The sequence below is a fragment of the Thalassophryne amazonica genome, chromosome 14, assembly GCF_902500255.1.
Source record: "Thalassophryne amazonica chromosome 14, fThaAma1.1, whole genome shotgun sequence".
NCBI classification, from domain to species: domain Eukaryota; kingdom Metazoa; phylum Chordata; class Actinopteri; order Batrachoidiformes; family Batrachoididae; genus Thalassophryne; species Thalassophryne amazonica.
Window position 1 is genome coordinate 66275759 of NC_047116.1, and position 21220 is coordinate 66296978.

General features: G+C 39.6%; 1 protein-coding gene across 1 annotated transcript in view; it reads right to left on the reverse strand.

Moving 5' to 3' along the window:
• The window catches only part of fer1l6 (fer-1 like family member 6), a 656531-nt gene that overhangs the window by 418398 nt on the left and 216913 nt on the right, over positions 1–21220 (reverse strand). The window contains exons 12-13 of the mRNA XM_034186126.1: positions 20210–20327; positions 13119–13353 (exon numbers count right to left, since the gene is read on the reverse strand). Of these exons, the coding sequence (XP_034042017.1) occupies positions 13119–13353; positions 20210–20327 (353 nt within the window). The remainder of the gene's footprint in view (positions 1–13118; positions 13354–20209; positions 20328–21220) is intronic.

Genomic DNA, 21220 nt, shown 5'->3' on the forward strand with positions numbered 1-21220 from the left:
AAGTCACTGACCCTCTCTGTGGTGTCTCCCTGAATGGGGGGGGCGCTCTTCTGCCTGAAATCTAGCACCAACTCCTTTGTCTTTGAGGAGTTATGTGCCAGGTTATTTAGGGAGCACCAAGTAGTGAGGTTCAGGACCTCCTCTCTGTAGGCCGTCTCATCGTTGTTGTGAATCAGCCCGACCACAGTAGTGTCATCCGCAAATTTGACAAAGATGTTGCTGCTGTGGGTTGGTGCACAGTCATGTGTGTACAAAGTGTACAGCATGGGGCTAAGCACACAGCCCTGAGGGGCCCCAGTGCTCACTGTCAGCACTGAGGAGTGGTGGGACCCCATCCTGACTGATTGCAGACGGTTGGTGATAAAGTCTCTGATCCATCTGCAGGTGTGCTCGCCAATGCTCAGACTGCGCAGTTTGAACAACAGTCTGCTTGGAACAAGTGTGTTAAAAGCAGAACTGAAGTCCACGAACAACATCCTCGCATAATTGCCAGACGGTTCAAGATGTTGACACACTGTGTGGAGGGCTGTGTTGATGGCATCACCTGTAGGCTCTGTATGCGAATTGGTACTGATCAAGGCTGGGAGGCAGTAAGGATTTTATGTGCCTCAGTCCCAGCCTCTCAAAGCACTTCATCACAGTTGAAGTGAGAGCCACTGGTCTGTAATCATTCAGACTGCTGACCGACTGTTTCTTGGGGATGGGCACGATAGTGTCAGATTTTAGGAAGTTCGGGACTGTGCAGGCAGCCAGCGAGAGGTTAAAAATGGTAGTAAAAACCAGCTGGTCTGCACAGCACCTCAATACCCTCTCCTGGACACCATCGGGACCAGCATCCTTTGACAGTTTCACACCCCAGAGCACCCTCCTGACCTCTTCCGTGGTCACAGTGAGGGCACGGAAGGGCACAAAGAAGGAAAGCGAACTCATATTTCAATTCCCAGTGGTTGAAGGAAATGTATTACCATCCATCTCGATTCTGTTTACTGCTTTTAAAAAGCAGACTGCACCCCTTCTATGAACATACACAAGCTTCCACACAGTTTGGGTGTGTCTCATAAAGAAGACAGTGAAGGTTGTCAGTGGCTGTTGCACTTGCTTTGCTTGGATTGTCAGCCAAATGATTAAGAACTATATTATAGGACGTAATTCATTCTTAATTTCCCACAACTAAGCCATACTACACAAACGTCATATAATAATTGTCCATTGAACTTCATTATCATGAATTGCATTACTGTGATATGTCCTGTTTGTTTAACCCCCGACGGAGTCAAATAAATGTTTTAAATGTATGCCGTTTTGTGTATATGGTTTGAACAGAGGTATCGGATCTTGACCTGTAGAACTTCCGACTGGAAGATAAGAGACTGATTTAATATTTCCTATTGGCTGCTCCTAAAAATATTGATATTTTTAAAATCATTCAGTCATAGGTGGTGCCCCCAAGTTTTATTTGAGGTAAAATTAACCACTAGTTTTAATTCCCACACATTTTTCTACAATATGAAATAATTTATATAGTTAATAAACTCAAAACAAATCAACTGACAGTGATAATTTTGATATGTTTTTGATTAAACATATTATTGATTGCATTGTTAAACCATTCACGTATATTTGTAATTTGTCACTAATGACCAGGAAATTTCCTTTCAGAATGAAATTAGCTAAAGTGATACCGCTGTTTAAATCTGGTGACAAACATGTCTTTTCAAATTATAGGCCAATCTCACTGTTACCACAATTTTCCAAAAATTTGGAAAAGGTATTTGTAAAGAGGTTAAATGATTTCATAACTAAACATCATACACGTAGCAAGCAGCAATATGGTTTCAGAAAAAAATCGCACTACTTCACTGGCTGTAATTGATTTTATTGAACAGATTAGAAATGCAATTGAAAATAAACAATATACTGTAGGGTTTTTATTTACAGAAAGCATTTGATACTATAGATTAGGGATGGGTATTGATAAGCTTTTATCAATATTGATGCCATTATCAATTCCGCCTATCGATCCGATTCCTTATCTATTCCCTTATCACTACCTATGAGGGTAGGTTGAAAAGTTCTAAGGCTCACCAAGAAGGAGAAATGCCATTTCAATAAAACTTGGCATGCATTAAGTTCAACTCTTCTGATGACTAACTGTGTTTTTTTCTTCCAGGTTGTGAGGTAGTTTGTGGTTCATAGCCAAGTTTGAAAGTTCGTGGTAGAGGAAAATGGCAAAAATGGACAAAATCTGGCATCGCAGTGTGATTAAGTACCTGCATAAGAAGGGGTTAAAGCCCAAGGACATTCATGCGGATATGGTTGCTACATTAGGGGATGAAGCTCCCTCCATATCTACAGTGTAGAAGTGGGCAGCTGAATTTAAGAGGGGCAGAGAGAGCCTTGAAGACGACCCAAGGTCTGGGCGGCCTGCAACAGCCACAACCCAGAAAAACATTGACCTTGTTCATGAAATGGTGATGGATGACAGACGATCGATGATTAATCAGCTAGCAGATGCTGTGGGAATATCCCGTGAGAGAATTGAACACATTCAGCATGAAGAACTTGGAATGTCAAAGGTGTCAGCTCGGTGGGTGCCACGTCTTCTGACGCCTGATCAGAAACGCACCAGGCTAGTCATGTCGAAGGCAAACTTGGTGCAATTTGAAGAGGATCCAGCCAATTACATGGAATGTTTTCTTACCCAAGATGAGTGTTGGGTTCACCACTTTGAACCAGAGACAAAAAAACAATCAATGCAGTGGAAACACCCAAGGTCACCACCTCCAAAGAAGGCCAAGGTCGTTTCATCTGCGGGGAAGGTCATGGTTTCAGTTTTCTGGGATGCCAAGGGCATTGTGTTTGTGGACTATCTTGAAAAGGGACAAACCATAAATGGACAGTACTATTCTAACCTACTGAGACAGTTACGGAAGGCTATCAAAAAGAAGCGACCAGGAAAGCTGACGAAGGGGTGCTGTTCCATCAAGAAAATGCCCCAGCTCACAAGTCAACAGTGGCCATGGCCACTATCCACGAGTGTGGATTCAAACTGGTAGATCACCCACCATACTCCCCTGACTTGGCACCCTCGGACTTTCGTCTGTTCCCAAACCTGAAAAAAAAACTTGGCTGGGAAGCATTATCGGAGCAATGATGAGGTGCTGGCTGCCGTTGAGGACTATTTTGACTCTCAAGATGAAAACTTCCAAGGGAATCGAAGCACTCAAGCACCGCTGGAAGAAGTGTGTGTAGTTACAGGGAGACTATGTAGAAAAATAACCCTGAATTTGTTCAATTCGACAACTGCATCATAGTCAGCCTTAGAACTTTTCAGCCTACCCTCGTACTGTGAATTTTCTGTGTACTAAAAGTAGGCTTTTCAGGTTTTCTATGTCAACATTTTATTGAGTCTTAAAGTAAATAAATATGAAATTGGTTAGTGGATCCTTGATCTCTGGACATAAACAGAAATGAACAAAATCTGTAGTTTTTCTCAAAAGCATTTCCTTTCAGACAATGACACAAATCTAACTCCATGCAAACGGCTGTGCTGCAAGTCAGCATCAATGTCATTCATAAAGAGCAGAGGAAGTCTCATTTTGGGAGGGGAAAAAAGGTTTAGTCTGTTGTAGTTTGTCTGTATGACAACAATTGGAAAGAGGTGTCATTTGATTCAGAACGGTGATTCACTTTGAATTTATTAATTCTGACTGGACTCTGTCTTTCCAACTTGACTCGGCAGCGTTTGGAAATGTGCGAATGGAACGGAGGACAATTCTCGTTTCTTGCTTGCAACAACACAGGAGTCCCTGTTAGTGACTTTAATCTGCACAAAAGTGACTCATGATTGACATTTTTAAATGGCTTTGAGGGGGGTTCAGAAGTGGACTTGCCACTTCTGAAAAGCAGCAAAACAGGGACACAATGAGGCAGCGGGTCGGAGCACTGCTTCATTGCTTTAAGCAGAACCACACCGCAGAAGTGTTTGATTACAGACCCACTGCAAGGTCTGCAATCAATGTAAAGAAATTATAATATTCCCAATAAAACACCCTCAAAACCAGTGGCGGCTCTGAAGGACCAATAAGAGAATCATTAATGCTGCGTTTACACATAACGATGACAAGTCACGAATGCCACAAAGTATACATTCTTGGCCGTTGATCACGAATGTATTGATTTGAGGCAGAGGCATCAGGTGTCCTCAGGAACTGTTGCAACCTATTACCACGCATGACGATTACTGGCACGTGTTGCTGGCGAATTATCAGGAACCATTACGCATGGTCAAGAATAATGTTCCGCGCTATTGTAACAGCGCATCATTAAGTTCTGTCAAGTTGTGAATGAGGCAAATTGTCTCCACACACACACACCCATATTCATCCATCAATTACTGAACAATTCAGACCGCTCTAGTTTGCTCCCCAAAATCCACAGCAGAAGAACTTTTTGATTGCATGCTTAGTTGGGCTGTGTGCTGCCATGGAGTGGTGCAGAGAGGAGGAGGAGACGGAGAGAGCCAGATGTGTGGCTCCACGCAGCTCTCATCTTGCATGTTTTCCCAAACATCAGGCACATGCAGCAGGCGGAACACCTGCAGGAGCATGCTAATGAGCATTGTAATGAAACTTTTAGCCGACTTGGTGTCACTGTCCTTTTTCAGCATACAGCAATAAAACTGAATGCGGTGCAGCAGGGTTTAATTGTGCGTACATCAGAGAAGAACGCTGTCACACTCTATTAAGGATCACCACTAATTAAGATGGGTCAACACACTCAGTTGTGACCTCCATGACATAAGGCGAAATGAGGGTAGTGCGTGACATCTGTGGAAGATTTTTTTGACAGCCAAAAACATGCTCCACAAAAATCACGAATATCACGCACCAACACACACTATTAAGAAACCTATTCAGATGCATTAAGTCATGTTAAGAATGTCAGGAATGTGCCAAGAATGACACAAATATGACATTCGTAACACATCCTGCCTATGTGTAAACGCAGCATAAGCAAAAAGGCTATTGATGTCAGTGGATCGAATCATTTCTTAATGATTCTCTAAAAGAACCTGCTCTCGATACCCATCCCCACTGTAGATCATACTTTGCCACTGGATAAACTGCAGAGGTATAGTATCAGGAAACTGGCACATGATTGGATAGCTAGCTGTTTAAGCAATAGGTATCAGTGTGTCCATATTGGTGGGACAAATTGTGAAATCATGATGAATACCTTACATGGTATAATACCACAGACACCTGAAAAATGTTCAGACAAAACAAGAATAAATCTTCTACAAGCAATGAACCCTAAAAAATTAAATCTATTGCTCTACATACAACTGATAATACACATTTCAGTAGCAAAAATAAATTAAACATAAACATAAATCTCTGCTTGAAACAAAAACTACACCAATCTTTTTGACATCTCCATACAATTAATAATCATATTTAAGAAGAAAACTGGACAGATTAACACAAACACATTACAATCAATACATTTCCTAGAAAATTCATATGAAAAAAAAAAAATTGTACATTTTTACCACATACATTTGAAGACTCCGTATGACAGTCAGATACGACAATGCAATTGAACACACATCATGTTTAAGAGCAAAACTGAACAGCTTTAACACAAACACATTAAAATCAATAAATTTCTTGAGAAAATTCATATGACAAAACACTACACTGTAAAACTCAATGAGTTAGTTGAACTCAAACCATTTGAGGAAACCAATTGCCTTAAACCATTTGAGTTTGCCAACTTAAATAAAATAATTTTCACAAATTTAATTGATAAAGTTTTAGTAACTTAAGAATTTCTAGTTAATTAAACTTATGTAAATCTAGTTTATGTTTTTCAATAATAAAGTGACAAATAAATTTCTGCCTAAAAAAAAACTCTGCATTATATTTTTTGTTGCATTCTTTGGTTTACTTGTTGACTCTGCCCATTCGCTCCCCTCTGGACACGAACTCACGATCTCTGGCATGGAAGTAGGACTCTCTAACAAGAAGGCTAAAACCCAGGCCTCTGGCCTTGTGACCAGAGAATTCTTTTGAGCTGTTGGGAGTGAGGTTTACTAACTACATATGCACAGCAACACCTGCTGGCATCTGTTACATAAACTCAGTTAAAATGAGTGAATGGAATGCAGTGGAAATACATCACCAACACTTAACTGCCCCAAAACTTTAAATGCACTTAAAGGAACTGAGTTGTTATGACAATAATTAATTTTTGAGTTAGTTTAATTAATGGAAATGAGTGACTATAATTTTTTTCAAAGTTTGAGTTACATAAGTTTTTATCACATAGAAGACTCAGTATGAAAGTGAGAAAGCAAAATAATTGCTTCATGTGACACCATGTTTATTTCATATTGTGTTCATCACTGTGGGAATGCACTGTGAAATGTCCTTGCTTAATCCAGAGACTGTTCATGTAGTTTGCGCAAAAGACTGACTGGGACACAGAGTCTGTTCTGATTCCCTGTTCTGATCATGCCGAACTCCAGCCTTGAGACAAAAACATCTTGTTCAGATGAAGTTATTTTTAGATAGTTACCAGTATCAGTTTGGGAAGATGACCTCATGAGAACTTCGCACGAACACTGTCCTGACGTGTACATAAGGGTGCACTCTAAGTGCTGATTTACACACACACGCTCAGACATTTGCTGTGTGCTGTTCGTTAGTGTGTCCAAAGCGCTTTGTATAATAAACCTGTTAATTTTGACAAACAGTCAACCTCCTGACTCTTCCCTCCACGAGAGCTAGAGACCGCTTGGTCCAAAGTTTGAAATTTTGCCTCCTCAACAGTCAGATACAACAATGCAGTTCAATCAATCAATCAATTTTTTTTTTTATATAGCGCCAAATCACAACAAACAGTTGCCCCAGTTGAATACACAAATCATTTTTAAAAGCAAAACTGAACAGTTTCAAGACAAATGCATTACAATCAAATTTCCTGAGGAAATTCATATGATGAAAAAATATATCATACAAAATAATATAATTTTTTTTAATTTAATGTTTAATCTCCAGAGAAAAAGTATCTCCGGAAGTAAAATTCAATTTTATCAAAAATATTGCATGTATAATGCAAATTAAATGCATGCTGCTAATCTGCCCGTAAGCTTTGATATAATAAAATATAACACAATGCTAAAATACCCTCGGCTGTATATATATATATATATATATATATATATATATATATATATATGTATATATATATATATATATATGAGGTCTGTCCAAAAGTATCAGACCTTTTTATTTTTTTCAAAAACCATATGGATTTGAATCATGTGTGCTTGCATGAGCCAACCTTGAACCTTCATGCGCATGCGTGATTTTTTTCACGCCCGTCGGTTGCATCATTCGCCTGTGAGCAGGCTTTGTATGAGCACTGGTCCACCCCTCTCATTGGATTTTCATTGCGAGGTGGAACGATATGGAGCTTTGCTGCATCAAATGTTTCCAGAAACTGAGAGACAGCCAGGTGGAAACCATTCGGAAGATTCAGACGGCTTTCGGTGACGATCCTATGGGCATCACACAGATTAAGGAGTGTTACAACCGGTTTAAAGACGGCGCACAATGGCGGAGGGTGCGCCGCGCTCTGAGCGGCCATCGACAGGCTGAAACGACCAGATCATTTCCAATGTGAACGCTGTGTTGATCCGGGACATCGTCTGACTACCAGAGAAATTGCAGAAGAGGTGGACATCAGCACTTTTTCGGCACATTCCACTGTTACAGGAGATTTTGTAATGAAAGACGTGCGGAAGTTGGAAGTCTCACAGGACATGTTGTGACATGTCCAGCTCTTACACAATTCCTCGGATACTCACTCGACTGAAAAGCCACCGAAAGCCGTTTGAATCTTCTGAATGGTTTCCACCTGGCTGTCTCTCACAGTTTCTGGAAAAATTTGATTCAGCGCTGCTCCAATCGTTCAGACATTTTCCTCGAAATGAAAATCCAATGAGGGGGAGGACCAGTGCTCACTCAAAGCCTACTCACAGGCGAATGACGCAACCGACAGGCGTGAAACAACTCACGCATGCACACGAAGGTTCAAGGTTGGCTCATGCAAGCACACATGATTCAAATCCATAAGGTTTTTGAAAAAAATAAAAAGGTCTGATACTTTTTGGACAGACCTCGTATTAAGGCCTGTTTTAAATAAGTGGCGGGCATTATGTCAATTTAAAAGATTACACTTGGTCTATGGAGTGTACCTCAAAATCCTCTGCAGCTCTGTAACTCCGTGCCATGCAATGACCTCGATGTGCGTGACAGTTTTAAAGTTCTCTGTCGTGTCTTTATACAATTTTTCTGGATTATGCTTTTTCTGGATTTGTCCCTCAGGGAGGTCTTCTTTCCACAATCATCTACTGTACCGCCAAATCAAAGAAAAGGTGTAGGGGAAACCAGGGCACGGTGAATCACGGGGCACAGTGAATCAGTGGCTATAACTGCAAAACTACATATACTCGTATATTTGCAGCATTTATGCCATATTTTATGCATAAAGACACCCCCCTTATAAATTTGTGTTTTGTTTTCTCTCAAACCATTTCTTCTCTCTGGCTAAGAAAAATCTTAGCCAGAGAGAAGAAATGGTTTGAGAGAGGTGTCAAGGAAGCATTCTTTGTAAAACAGTTGAAACCCAGCCTTAACCGGGGGGCGGGTCTCAGACACGCTTTGTCCCCTGTTTACAATGGGGTACTCAGGTCAAAGCAGTTTCAGTCTTTTGTTCATGGTAATGAGTCATTCACGTCATCAGGAGAGTTGTCAAGGGAGCCATCAGGGGAGGCTTCCATCCCATCATTAGGAGAGTGCACAATAGGTGCTAATTAGAGCTATTGTTTAGTCACTAGCCTATAGCAGTCGGCCTCTCGGTAGGAGGGGTCTGGTTAGGTTAAAAACTCCAGCTTTTGTTGGCTTCTGGTTTATTCTTCTCTACAAGAGTCAAGACAGAAGTCAGACTACCAGAGCAAGAATTTTAGCTGAGGAAGCTTCTTCTTTCAAGCAACCCAGTCCAGTCGAAGATTCAAGCTTCTCTACCACAGTGTAAAACCATACAAAAGCATTGAGACTTTTGCTTTTGTCTGGTGAGTGTGAATATCCAGTTTATATGATGACGAAGTTTTACTATACACACACATACATATACAAATATATATATTCAGGAAATACATTTGGAGCTCAAAGCTATATGATGTGAGACATTTATTCTTACTGGGGATAACATGTTGCTGTGTGGTGCTGGATGTTGATGCAGATGTTGAAGCTGGTGCTGCTGTTGAAGCTTGTGATGGGGCAGGGGAGCTTGGGAACTCATCTGAGGGCAGTGGCTGAACCCTCCTCGCTTATGAAAGTGGATTCTTGAACAAACTACACACAACACACACACAAAATGGCAACATGTAAAAAAAAAACAAAAACAAAAACATCACAGTAATGGCCCTACCTTAGTCAGATGCAGTGGTGTAGTCTACGTGGAACGCAGGTAGACACCGTCTACTCACCTAAAATGACCGGGAATTTCCATCTACCCACTTCAAATTGCCCCGGGGAACGTGACAGTGTAAATAAAATAAGCGCTTATTGACTGTAATTTTATTTTCTCCCTTTAAAAGACAGCGATCAGGCGTCCATCACTGCAGAGTGCACCGTATGTCCCACCCCCGCTCGCTCTGCTAGATAAGAGTTTTAATTGGCTCATAGAGAGATGGGGCGGGGCTACCAGCTAATCAGCGCAAAAGCCGCACACAAACACGAAGAATGCTGGAAGTATCGATGGTGATTATTACCCGAAAAAATGAAAAGAAAACAGGCCTCGGTTTTAGATTTTTTTTTTTTTCCAAAACGTCCACCTGCTGCTTCAGGGCCGATTGATGAAGTTTGCACCCTGAGTGGAGGAGATAAACCTGGAGCTGTCTGCATTTCTGGTAAGTGGGCTAGCCTACGACAGCTAGTTTTTTATTTGTTCACTAAGCTAATGGGCCTTTCACACTGAATACGTCAGACGCGTCAAAAAACGGTCTAAAAAGCATTATTTTCAATGAGACGTGTTGCTTTTTAGATGCTGACAGGAGCGCGCATTGCCGCTTGTCAGCAGGCTGACGTAGACAAAGTTCAAGCCAATCCAACTTTCTGAGCCGTGACGTACCTTTGCGTTGTCCAATAGGAACGACGCGTCGGGCCAAAACACGGAAGACTAGTGGCAGAAACAGAAACCACTGATCTGTACAAAATGGATCGGTATAGAAATAAACCACTGATCTGTACAAAACAAACGTGTCACAGGACTGCTCATTTATGGAGCAGTTTTATGAAGAAAAATCCTTGGAAATGTTTTTTGTTGTTGTTTGTTACCTCAGAATTTCTGATTACTGTTAAAAAAGTTTAAAACACTTGTAATTAAAATAGCTAAATAAATCAATAAATGGTTCTTTAGAAACCTTTCATCTGTAAATTAAAACCACCTGTTATTTCAGATTAGATCATTTCTTGTTTAACATAAGGAACCTCAGACATTTATTTTTAGACAAAATAACATGGAAATTTGTACATTTTTTTTTAAGTCTGGTAGATTATTTATATCTCATTTCAACCAGAAAAACAGACACTGTAAATAAATACAAATGTTTATTATAAATGCAACAGGAAATAATTTAACAATGACTGCAGTGATTGTAAAGTAGGATTTCTGTGACATAAACCTCTTGATGAATTTTTTTTAATGCTCATTTCAACTTGTAATTTTTGACAAAATATGTAATTGCCTTCAATGTTGTTATCAGGACAGAGTCATTTCTAAAATATGAATTTGAGCACAATAAGTGGAGAGCTTCTACTTGTGCAAATGTCTTTTGACTTTGATTCGTGGACATTTTTAATGATCCCTTCATTTATTGTTAAAATATAAAATGAAACAGCTTTTTAAAAAATAACAGAGTTTTGCCGGTAATCTACAGATGTCTCTTGAGCTTGAGTCCCGTTGGCTGTTGGATAGTGTACTTTTAAAATGACTGGAACTGGTAAGTGGCATACTCCCAGTAGTTGCATGGTTGTCTTAGTTAGTTAGTTGGTTGTCTTCATACTATACTTTTGTGCCACTGATTTGGCCTACAATGTTTTTGTCATGGGTTGAAAAGGTTTCTGCAAAGTAAAGCATCTACCATATTTTCATTGTATGTGAATTTTCTGGGAGCTAGCTTCTGTCGTTCAGCCTAGCTTCTGTTTTAATGGAATTTAACGTATACTAATACTAGCTTGTTTATACTGGGTAGGTTTCCTTATGGACCACAAAGCCTACAGGTTCCAGTCCCCCGTCTGGACCTGATGATGGACTGTCAATTTCAACAGAGATTGTGGTAGGAGGCGTGAGGCTCTGCAGTCAGTGCATGCTCATGTAGACCGGTGTGTTCTGTTTTGTTTTTGTTTATGCGTCTAAACTGTCCACAAACAATGTGGGGCCATGCGGATTATATGAAGGGTGAATCTTGCAGCTGCTGAATTTGACAGTACAGGCTCATATCCGAGACTAAATAGAGGGAGGAAAAGTGAACTCTTGCAATATACTTAGTTGGGAGGCAATAATCTGCTCCTTATTATTGTTAAGAGAACTTTTCTTTCTTAATAACAAGGAGTCACAGTCACTTTTTTTTTGAGTGACTGTGACTTAAAGTTGTCTTATTTACTGTTAAACAATGCACAGTAGCTTGCATATGATACTTTTGGCTGGATTTAAACATTGTTTATTCCTGGTTTATGACCTGATTAAATTTCTTTGTTAAATTAGGTTTTCAGATGCCAAAAAATAAATGTATTTGATGTTTGTAGTTTTTAATCACTCTTTTAGATTTACTGTTGTATACTGTATTTTGCAATTGGTGCAAATTACTTACTTACATTCTGACACATTTCTCACATTTATAGTGGCAAATATAAAATATAACTGATCAGATGGAAAGTATAGATCTATTTGTTGTTATGGTGTTAAAAATGTTAATAACTGGGGCGCAATGCACGGGTTTGATGACGGGCAAAAAACACAGTCTACCCACTTCAAAAATGTAGACTACACCACTGGTCAGATGTACACATTCATTGTTGACATGCTGACTTTAGGTGGGTTTTTTTTCAGAAGTGAATACTTTCAAGCACAGCACAGATTTAGCTAGCTTGCTAGTTAGCAATCAACGATAACTAGTTAGCTCACTGTGTCTGCATACATGAGACAACGATGTGACTTGAACACGAGCTTAGACTCAAAATATCCTTGTTTGTTAAAGTACGCTTCCCACCAATGGGATAAGTCATGTTAAACAGTGCTTTCAAGCAGACAAAAACACTTACCATCCTCGGCTCCAACAAAGCCCTGGCAGATTCGACGTCACCCTGCCTCCCGTTGTTCGCCAGTCGGTGTCCGTAAATGGTCTGTCTGGTCGAACCATTTCCAGCCCGTATGGTCCGAACCACTCCAGTCATTGTGGTCCTGTAATCACTTTACACTTTTTCAGCTTTTCTCTGCATTGCTGGAATGTCCAGTGGTACCCGTGAGCAGGCAAAATCTGGGAAATCTCCTGAAATATTTTCTCATTTCAGGTTTGATTCTCGTGACAGACATCACACTCATGACTCCTCCAGTGACTACACTCTCTGACCAATCAGTGGCCGGCAGTCTGTTGACATCACAATTTAGTATTGGCCTTGGCTTGCTTGGAACCTCACCAAAAAAGCACCAGGTGCCAGGTACCAAGTACAAGCAAAAAAGCAGAGTAGAGTCGAGCCAAGTAGTGTTAGACTGTGTAATGGAAAAGGGTCTCTAGTATCTTACGAATGTTGCTGTCCATTACTCTGTCCCGAAGTGTGAGCTCAGCCACAATGCAAAGAAAACCCATTCCAGATGTTTGTTTTCATAATCTCAATTTTTAGTCACTTGATATAAATAATACATCACACTGCCTTCAATCTGTAGATGTTAGGACAGTCAAACTTGTGTACAATAATAAATAAGTGTTTACTTCATTATTATATACAGCTATTTTTTCTTTTTCCCTGTACTTATCTCTTACTTACTGCAGAAGGAGATTCCACAGGAAGGACCTCTGGTGCCACAGCTTTGCCTTTGTCCTCCTCAGTAGCACCTCCTGCTACTCCTCCCACTGGTCCTCCTGCAGGAGGCTTGATATCCTTCCCTACAGGTTTTCCTGTTTTGCTGTCCTTCACAGGCTTCACAAGTCGACTGAGTTTAGACTCTGATCGTGCCCCTCCTGACAGGAACTCCACTGACACCTCCATGTAGATCCGCCCTCTGACAGCATCAATCAACAAACAGGTGATTAGTTCAGTAGTTCAGTATGAGAATTTCAGGGATGGAATGACTGATAAAAGAGGTATTAATAATAATAAATTAGGTAACTGGCATTTTTCAAGGGTATTAATAAATTAAGCAAAGCTTGTATAATGAGTTGGACTGGTGTGTAACTCCAGAATGTTTTTCGAACCTTAGACCTTAACAGTTTTAGAATAGGAATGCAACCCTTTTATTTCCTATCAATTATGTAATTTTTAAATGTTAATTTACTGTCTTAATGTATTTATACATTGATTAGGTTCTTGTTATCATATAAACATTATTATTATGTACTTACATTGAACTTACTAAATAAAATCGCGCACCCACGCACATTCACACTTTTAATATAAAGGTGATTTACCGCCCCCTGCTAGAATGGTGTGCAAGTCCAGAATGTAGTTAGCTATGTTAGCTTATATCCATAGCTTCTCCAAAAATATTAGACCTATCAATATTCTTTTTTGGCGGCATTCATCCTTGACCCAAAATACATAAGCGAATATTAGTTATCGTTGCTAATTAGATTCTGGACTAACACGCCATTCCACCAGGGGGTGGTAAATCATCTTTATGTTAAACGCGCGTGTGCGTGCATGTGTGTGTGCATGATTCTATTTAGTAAGTTCCATGTAAGTATATAATATAATTGTAAATACGTAAAAAATACATGGATGACACAAGAAAGTGAAAACACTTATTTCCATTGTGGTCCATTTAAAATCAAATGACAAAAGAGAAGTAATAATAAAATATAATAATACTGATAATAATGGTAAATGGACTGCATTTATATAGTGCTTTTCCATCTGCATCAGACGCTCAAAGCGCTTTACAATTATGCCTCACTTTCACCCCGATGTCAGGGTGCTGCCATACAAGGCGCTCACTACACACTGGGAGCAATAGGGGATTAAAGGCCTTGCCCAAGGGCCCTTAGTGATTTTCCAGTCAGGTGGGGATTTGAGCCCATGATCTTCTGGACTCAAGCCCAACACCTTAACCACTAGACCATCACCTCCCCTATCTATAAATAATCTATCTATAAAGCAAGAAACGCCTGTGTGAGTATGTGTCTTGCATATCTCATAGCACAATGATGTGCATCCTTTATTATGAAAATTTTAGGAAATAATTTTCAAAACCTTTATTTTGAAGCCTTTATTTTGATTAACATTGTAACAGTCATACTTCTAAGATGGCAAAGTTAAACAACATCAGGTAGTTTATGTTGCACCATTTTACAATAAAATGTTTAATGCCAGCACCCCAGCAAATACTTTTACTGTGAAATGCATGCTGTCAGTGTTCCTTGTGACTGAGTTTAACTTGACAACATTGAGGAGACGTTAGCTAAAATCTGTTTCTTGCTAACACAAACAGATTTCAACATTCCAACATTTCGGTAACTACATGAGGTGAATAAAATCTTAAAGCCCATTCACACATAACACGATTGAAGCTGACTAGCGCACAAAGGAGGGATTGTATGCCATTCATGAAAAATCGGAGCCGCCTCTAACAACTCCTTCACCTGTCGCTACAACTATTCGCGCATACCAGCGGACAAAAGACAGAGAGTGCACTGTGAGAGCCCATTTGATCCCTATCGCAGCAGGTGTCTGCCAAATTCCAGGTGACACACATGAAGAGCCAACACCACTTGCTGGACACTTCAAAAATGTGGGGTCATTCATGCTGTCAGCATGAAAATAGTGAGTAGATGATCACTTTTGAGCTGGATGTGAAATTTGTCTAAGTGCCCCCACGACTGTGGCGTTGCAAAGCAACACACATGTGGCGTGCCAGAATATCACTCCCACCTCAACATATGTTCTATGCTTGTGTATTGCGCATGTTTTGTGCTCTCCCCGGCCCCCCCCCACAACTCATTGTGTGCGTGTGTTTCGCCCCCCACAACACGTGGCATGCCACGGGTGGGGGGGAGCAAACTTGCATGGAATACTGATATGTATGTTCAGATGAGGAATGGCCAGCCATGTCTGAGTGCACACAGCACAGCGAGCCGCCCCCCAGCTGATCACCAGCCGAGACTCACTGACAGCTGCAAATGATGGCTCAATGCACATAACGTGTCACATTAAAAACACAGAGACCACCGCCAGGACAAGTATATAAAAAACGTACTACAATAACGTCATCCATAATTACGTAACAAAATAGCTAAAAATAAAGCGATCACATAACACAGAAACAGAGAGTGACACTTTGGTCTTTGCGCTGAACTGACAGAGGGCATGGCCTCTGTGCACCCCGCACACATGTGTGGGACACAGCTGTGTGTGTGTGTGTGTGTGTGTGTGTGTGTGTGTGTGTGTGTGTGTGTGTGTGTGTGTGTGTGTGTGTGTGTGTGTGTGTGTGTGTGTGTGTGTGTGTGTATTCATTACCGCTGCATGAGCCACTAGAGGTGCAGCGGCACACGGTACGTTCGGTTTGGTTGTGCGCTGTTCACATTCACTGTACATGATGAATGTGTGCCACATTCATGTTTTTACATGTCAACATTTGATTTGCCCTCCCTGGCCGGGATCCAGTGGAGGTGGACGTCTATGGCACATCATAACTCTTTGCTGTGACCGATCAATCTCAGAGCTCAATCAACCACGATCAGATCATTTCAGATGCTGTTTTGATGCCATCAGAATATGTAGAGTGCGATTAGATGATGCAAAAACTGTATATAGACCATCATCTATATGTTCCCAGGGTGAGGAACAGTCTTCCTGCGACTGTGAGGCAGTCGGAGTCCATGGACATTTTAAGTCAAGATTCATAACTGATTTTTGTTCTTTCATATGAATAGTTTTTATTTTTTATCTGTTTTAATTTTTACTTCTGTTTTTAATGATATATTTAAATTTATTTATTTATTTATTTAAATTTTTATGTTGAACTGTTCTGTGTGAGGCACCTTGAGATGGCTTTTGTTGTGATTTGGTGTGTTATAAGCTGATTAAATTGAAAACTGAATTGTCAGATGTGTGTTACCATCTCAATGGCACTAAAAATGTTTTGCACATGTGCACCACATTTGGCACAGCCGAGCGAATGTGACCAAATGTGTAGATGTTCACAAACTGCCATCCACAGGTTTTCAGACTGCAAGTCAGCATTTTCTGATTGTGGCCAGATGTGTCATTCTGACGCAATTCAGCCTCAATAGGCGTATGTGTGATGGGGTATTACGTGAAGTTAGGAATCATGACCAGCAAGTTTGCACTGAGTTAATGTTCTATGTATCTGGCAGTGACTCATTATGTTCTTGATAAAATCTTTTTTAATCTGCTTAAGAAAGTACACCCTGTGGTGTTCCTTCTCTTTTATCAAAGAAGACATAGACAGCAAGTCTCCATCTCTTTTATCAGTGTGTGAAGGTCCTGATTTTAAGTGCTGCAGCTTAAACGAGCTTTTAGCACTTGGCCTATAAACATGACATAACCTGGAAACACTTTACTTGAAGGTACCGTCATAATTGTGACATGACACTGTCGTAACTGTTACTTGACACAGTCATGAATGTGTCATAAACATGATGTCAACGTTTATGACTGCTGTCATTAAGTGCCATTCGGTTTTTGTCATGACAAATTGACATTTTTTGAGTTGTCTTGATTACGACAATTTGACATTAATCGAAGTGACATGACCAGAAGTTGTCCTTGCCATGAAAACTTGACATTAAATTTGTTGGGGATGATCTTATTATGCCAATGTGACATTAATCAAAGTGACATCACCAGAAAATGTCTTTGACATGACAACTTTACATTAAATTTGTTTGAGACATTAACAAATTATACATTATTTGTGTCGATATGGCATGACAGTCAGTTTAGATGTCATGATATGTTCATGGCAAATCAAAAAGCTACCACTTTACTTGAGGTAAAAGAATATCTTCATTACACTGGTCATAATGGTGTCATGACAGTCAGTTTGTATGCCAAGATATGTTAATGACAAATCAGGAAGCTACCATTTTACTTGAGGTCAAAGAATATCTTCATTACATTGTCATAATGGGGTCATGACAGTAATTTTACCCATCATGATATGTTAATGACATATCAAAAATCTACCACTTTACTTGAGGTCAAAGAATATCTTCATTACACTGTCACAATGGTGTCATGACAGTCAGTTTGTATGTCATGATATGTTAACGACTAATCAAAAAGCTGACACTTTACTTGAGGTCAAAGAATATCTTCATTACATTGTCATAATGGTGTCATGACAGTCAGTTTATACATCATAATATGTTTGCTACCACTTTACTTGAGGTCAAAGAATATCTTCATTACATTGTCATAATAGTGTCATGACAGTCAGTTTATACATCATGATATGTTAATGACAAATCAACAAGCTACCGCTTTATTTGCGGCCAAAGAACATCTTCATTACACTGTCATAATGATGTCATGACAGTCAGTTTAGACGTTGTGATATGTACGTGACAAATCAAAAAGCTACCACTTTACCTGAGGTCAAAGAATATCTTCATTACACTGTCATATTGGTGTCATGACGCTCGGTTTATACGTCATGGCATCTGTGTTCAGATTTTTTGGATGGCGTTCCTGCGAGCTCTGGCCATTGAGCACCCAGATCTGTTTTGACTTCACATGAAATCCAATAAACAGAGTCTCTTTGATCCAGGACAGAACCAAAGGATCCAGGGTTTATAATTTGGTGCTGATACCCGGTAGTGTGATCCTGATTCCTAACTGCTGGAACATGAGAGGACAGGGGAGGATATGGTTTTTCCAAACAACTGAGGCCTCACAAATCAAGGGTGAGCAGAAAACCTTTTGAATTTTGAATTTCTGCATTTTGAAAATTTCCAAATTTGTGTTGTTTGGGAAAGAAATAAATCTAATGCTGTCCAGTATATTACTCAAAACCTTGATTTGATTGATTTTATTTGATTTTAATTAAAATTGTAATTTAATTTAACAACATCAAATTTCATGTGAAGTCAATAATTGTGCAGGCTGACATTTGTTGTGGGTGAGACAACAGGTGTTAAGTCAAAAAGTGTGCAGAATGCAGGTAAAAAGACAAATCTATTGGAGATACATTTTTTTTTAAATTTAGACATGTGTTCACTATGCACAGCCACAGCAATTAAGCAATCAACACCAAACTTCCTATGGTGACTGGGGGCACAAAGGAGGAGGTCACTGGGGCCTTTAGGTTGAAAGCATACGTGTGCAAACACACACAGACACACACACACACACACACACATAGACACACACACGTTCATCCTTACATATTAGATCACGATCCGCTCACTGGAGCCTTTATTTTTGTAGTTCACATGGTACTCAGGTCAGGTAGCAAGTGTCACATTTGACTTACTACGTTCTGGCTAGGGTGCACTTTAATTACAATCTCAATGTGCCAGTGCGCGCTGCGTGCAAGTTAAGGTGCGCATTTTTTCAATTAAAATGTACCTTAACTAAAGTGACATGAATTGTACAATGACATGGCTAAAATTCTTCTCTATTACTTATGCGTAGAACAGGTAACTCAGCTAGTCACTTTCCAACATTCATTAAAAGCTTCATCTATGACATATTGCATTGAGGTTCGGGGAAACATATGTAAAACTACCACTAATTCAATATTGTGATTGCAAAAGAAAGCCGTAGGAATTGTCAGTAATAAACCTCACCATGAGCCAACCACCCCACCATTTACCTGCTTAAACATTCTGAAATCCATGGACAGATTACATTACAATTCAAACCACATACAAGGCAAAAAACAAACTTCTATTTCAACATGTTCAACATCTGCATAAAATGAAGGACTCCAGTTACAACTTGAGAAGAACATTATTATTATTTAGTAAACCAAAGGCTGAACAACAATATAAAATCATTGTGTCTCTGTAAAAGGAGTAAACATTTGGAAAAACTGTCCCGAAAATAATGAATTATGCTGTACTCTAGTCAACTTCAAAAGACTTCCTAAAAATAAAATAATATCTCTTTACAGTATGGAAAATTAAGTTTACTGAACTTGTGTCATTCTTCTTGGATTATATCCATTACTTATTTAGTTGTGATGAAGAAATTTAATTTCACTGATTAACTTCAAATGTCTGTGCATTGCCATCTGTTGGCGGTGCCTGATAAACAAAAAATGTAGATAAAATTAATTATATTCATTATATCCATTTCGATGTGCAGGAATGTGAAACTATTAACATGGGTTAGAGTATTTGGAATCAATAATATATCACATATTTATTTCTCAAGTATATATTAACAGTACCTTCTGGCAATTTGTAGCTGAACTTTCAACTTTTTACTGTTTGTGTTTCTTCGTAATTGATGTAAATAAAGTTCAAGACATATCCAGTGGCAGTTTTACCATCAGAGAGTCTTGTCCACAACTACCACAAAAGACTTCAAGCTGTCATTGGTGTTAAAGGAGGCAATACACTGTATTAAGAATAGATGTATGTAGACTTTTGATCAGGGTCATTTGGGTAGTTTCTGTTGTCATTATGATTTAAAAAGAGCAAACACAGTTCGAGTGACAATAAATGGCTTCAACCATCCAGGAGCCATGAGTGAAAGAAAAGATTTATGTTATCATTCATATTGTCTGAAAAATGCCCCCCCCCCCCCCAATCAAACATTCTACCAGGGTATGTAAACTTTTGAACACAACTGTACTTCCTTTGACATCACTTGGAAATAAATCCTCTTTCATATATTTTTGTGTAATCATGAATCCAATAAAATGACAGTATAATAGTATTTTTTAAAATTACCTGTAGGAGACACCTTCTCCGATGCCCTCATTGAGCTCCCCCATGTCGTCACCCAACGAAAAATTTCGGGCAGAGCCGTACAAGTTGATCCAGGCAGGACCAAAGGTTGGTAAAAACCCTGAGTTAAGAACAGAATTAGAATAAGTGTAATCATGAAAAAAAACCCATTATTTTGAGGGTTTATTGTTTGTTTATTTGGTTTGCTTATTCTGCAACTGTTACCTCTATATGCCCTTTTTTAACTGAACCTTTATTTAGTCCCATTGAGATCAAGACCTCTTTTGCAAGGGGGACCTGGACAATTCGAAAGTTTGCAATCCACCAAACCTGCATGTCTTTAAATGTGGGAGGAAACTGGAGCACCTGGAGGAAACCCACACAAACACGAGGAGAACATGCTAATGCCACACAAGGCCACAGGGGGGAATCAAACCCATGACCTTCTTGCTGTGAGGCAACAGTGCTAACCACTAAGCTACCGTGCTGCCCTTTATTCTCCCTAACACGTCACTGTGCCTTCCTATCATTTTAGTATGTTCCTCATTTTGTAGCCTCTTGCTCCTTAAGTACTTAAAAATGTAACTTTTTCTTTAGGACTACATATGTAAGGTCAGGGGGCTTTTTGGACACAGTTTGAGGAAAGAAACACCAGAACATCTGATACTGGAGTCTTTTTCATCCTAACCCCTTGGTTACATTAACTAAAAAAGACAGAGGCAAAGAGGCCAGCTGCCATTTTTTTTTTCAATCAGACTGGTTGTTTTACAGCAGCAAGAAACAAGTGGTCAATATGCTGCCAGCTGTGTGGGGCCAAATAGATACATTGCTCAGCATTTACATAAAATAAATGTTACGTTTATTTTATTTAAACGCTATAGAAACTGCCAACCTAAATGAAGGCAGCGTGATGACGATGTTACATACAACCCCAAAAACAATGAAGTTGGGACATTGTGCAAAAAGCAACGTGGTCAAACAGAAACAATAGCGGCAATAACGTTTTATCAACTA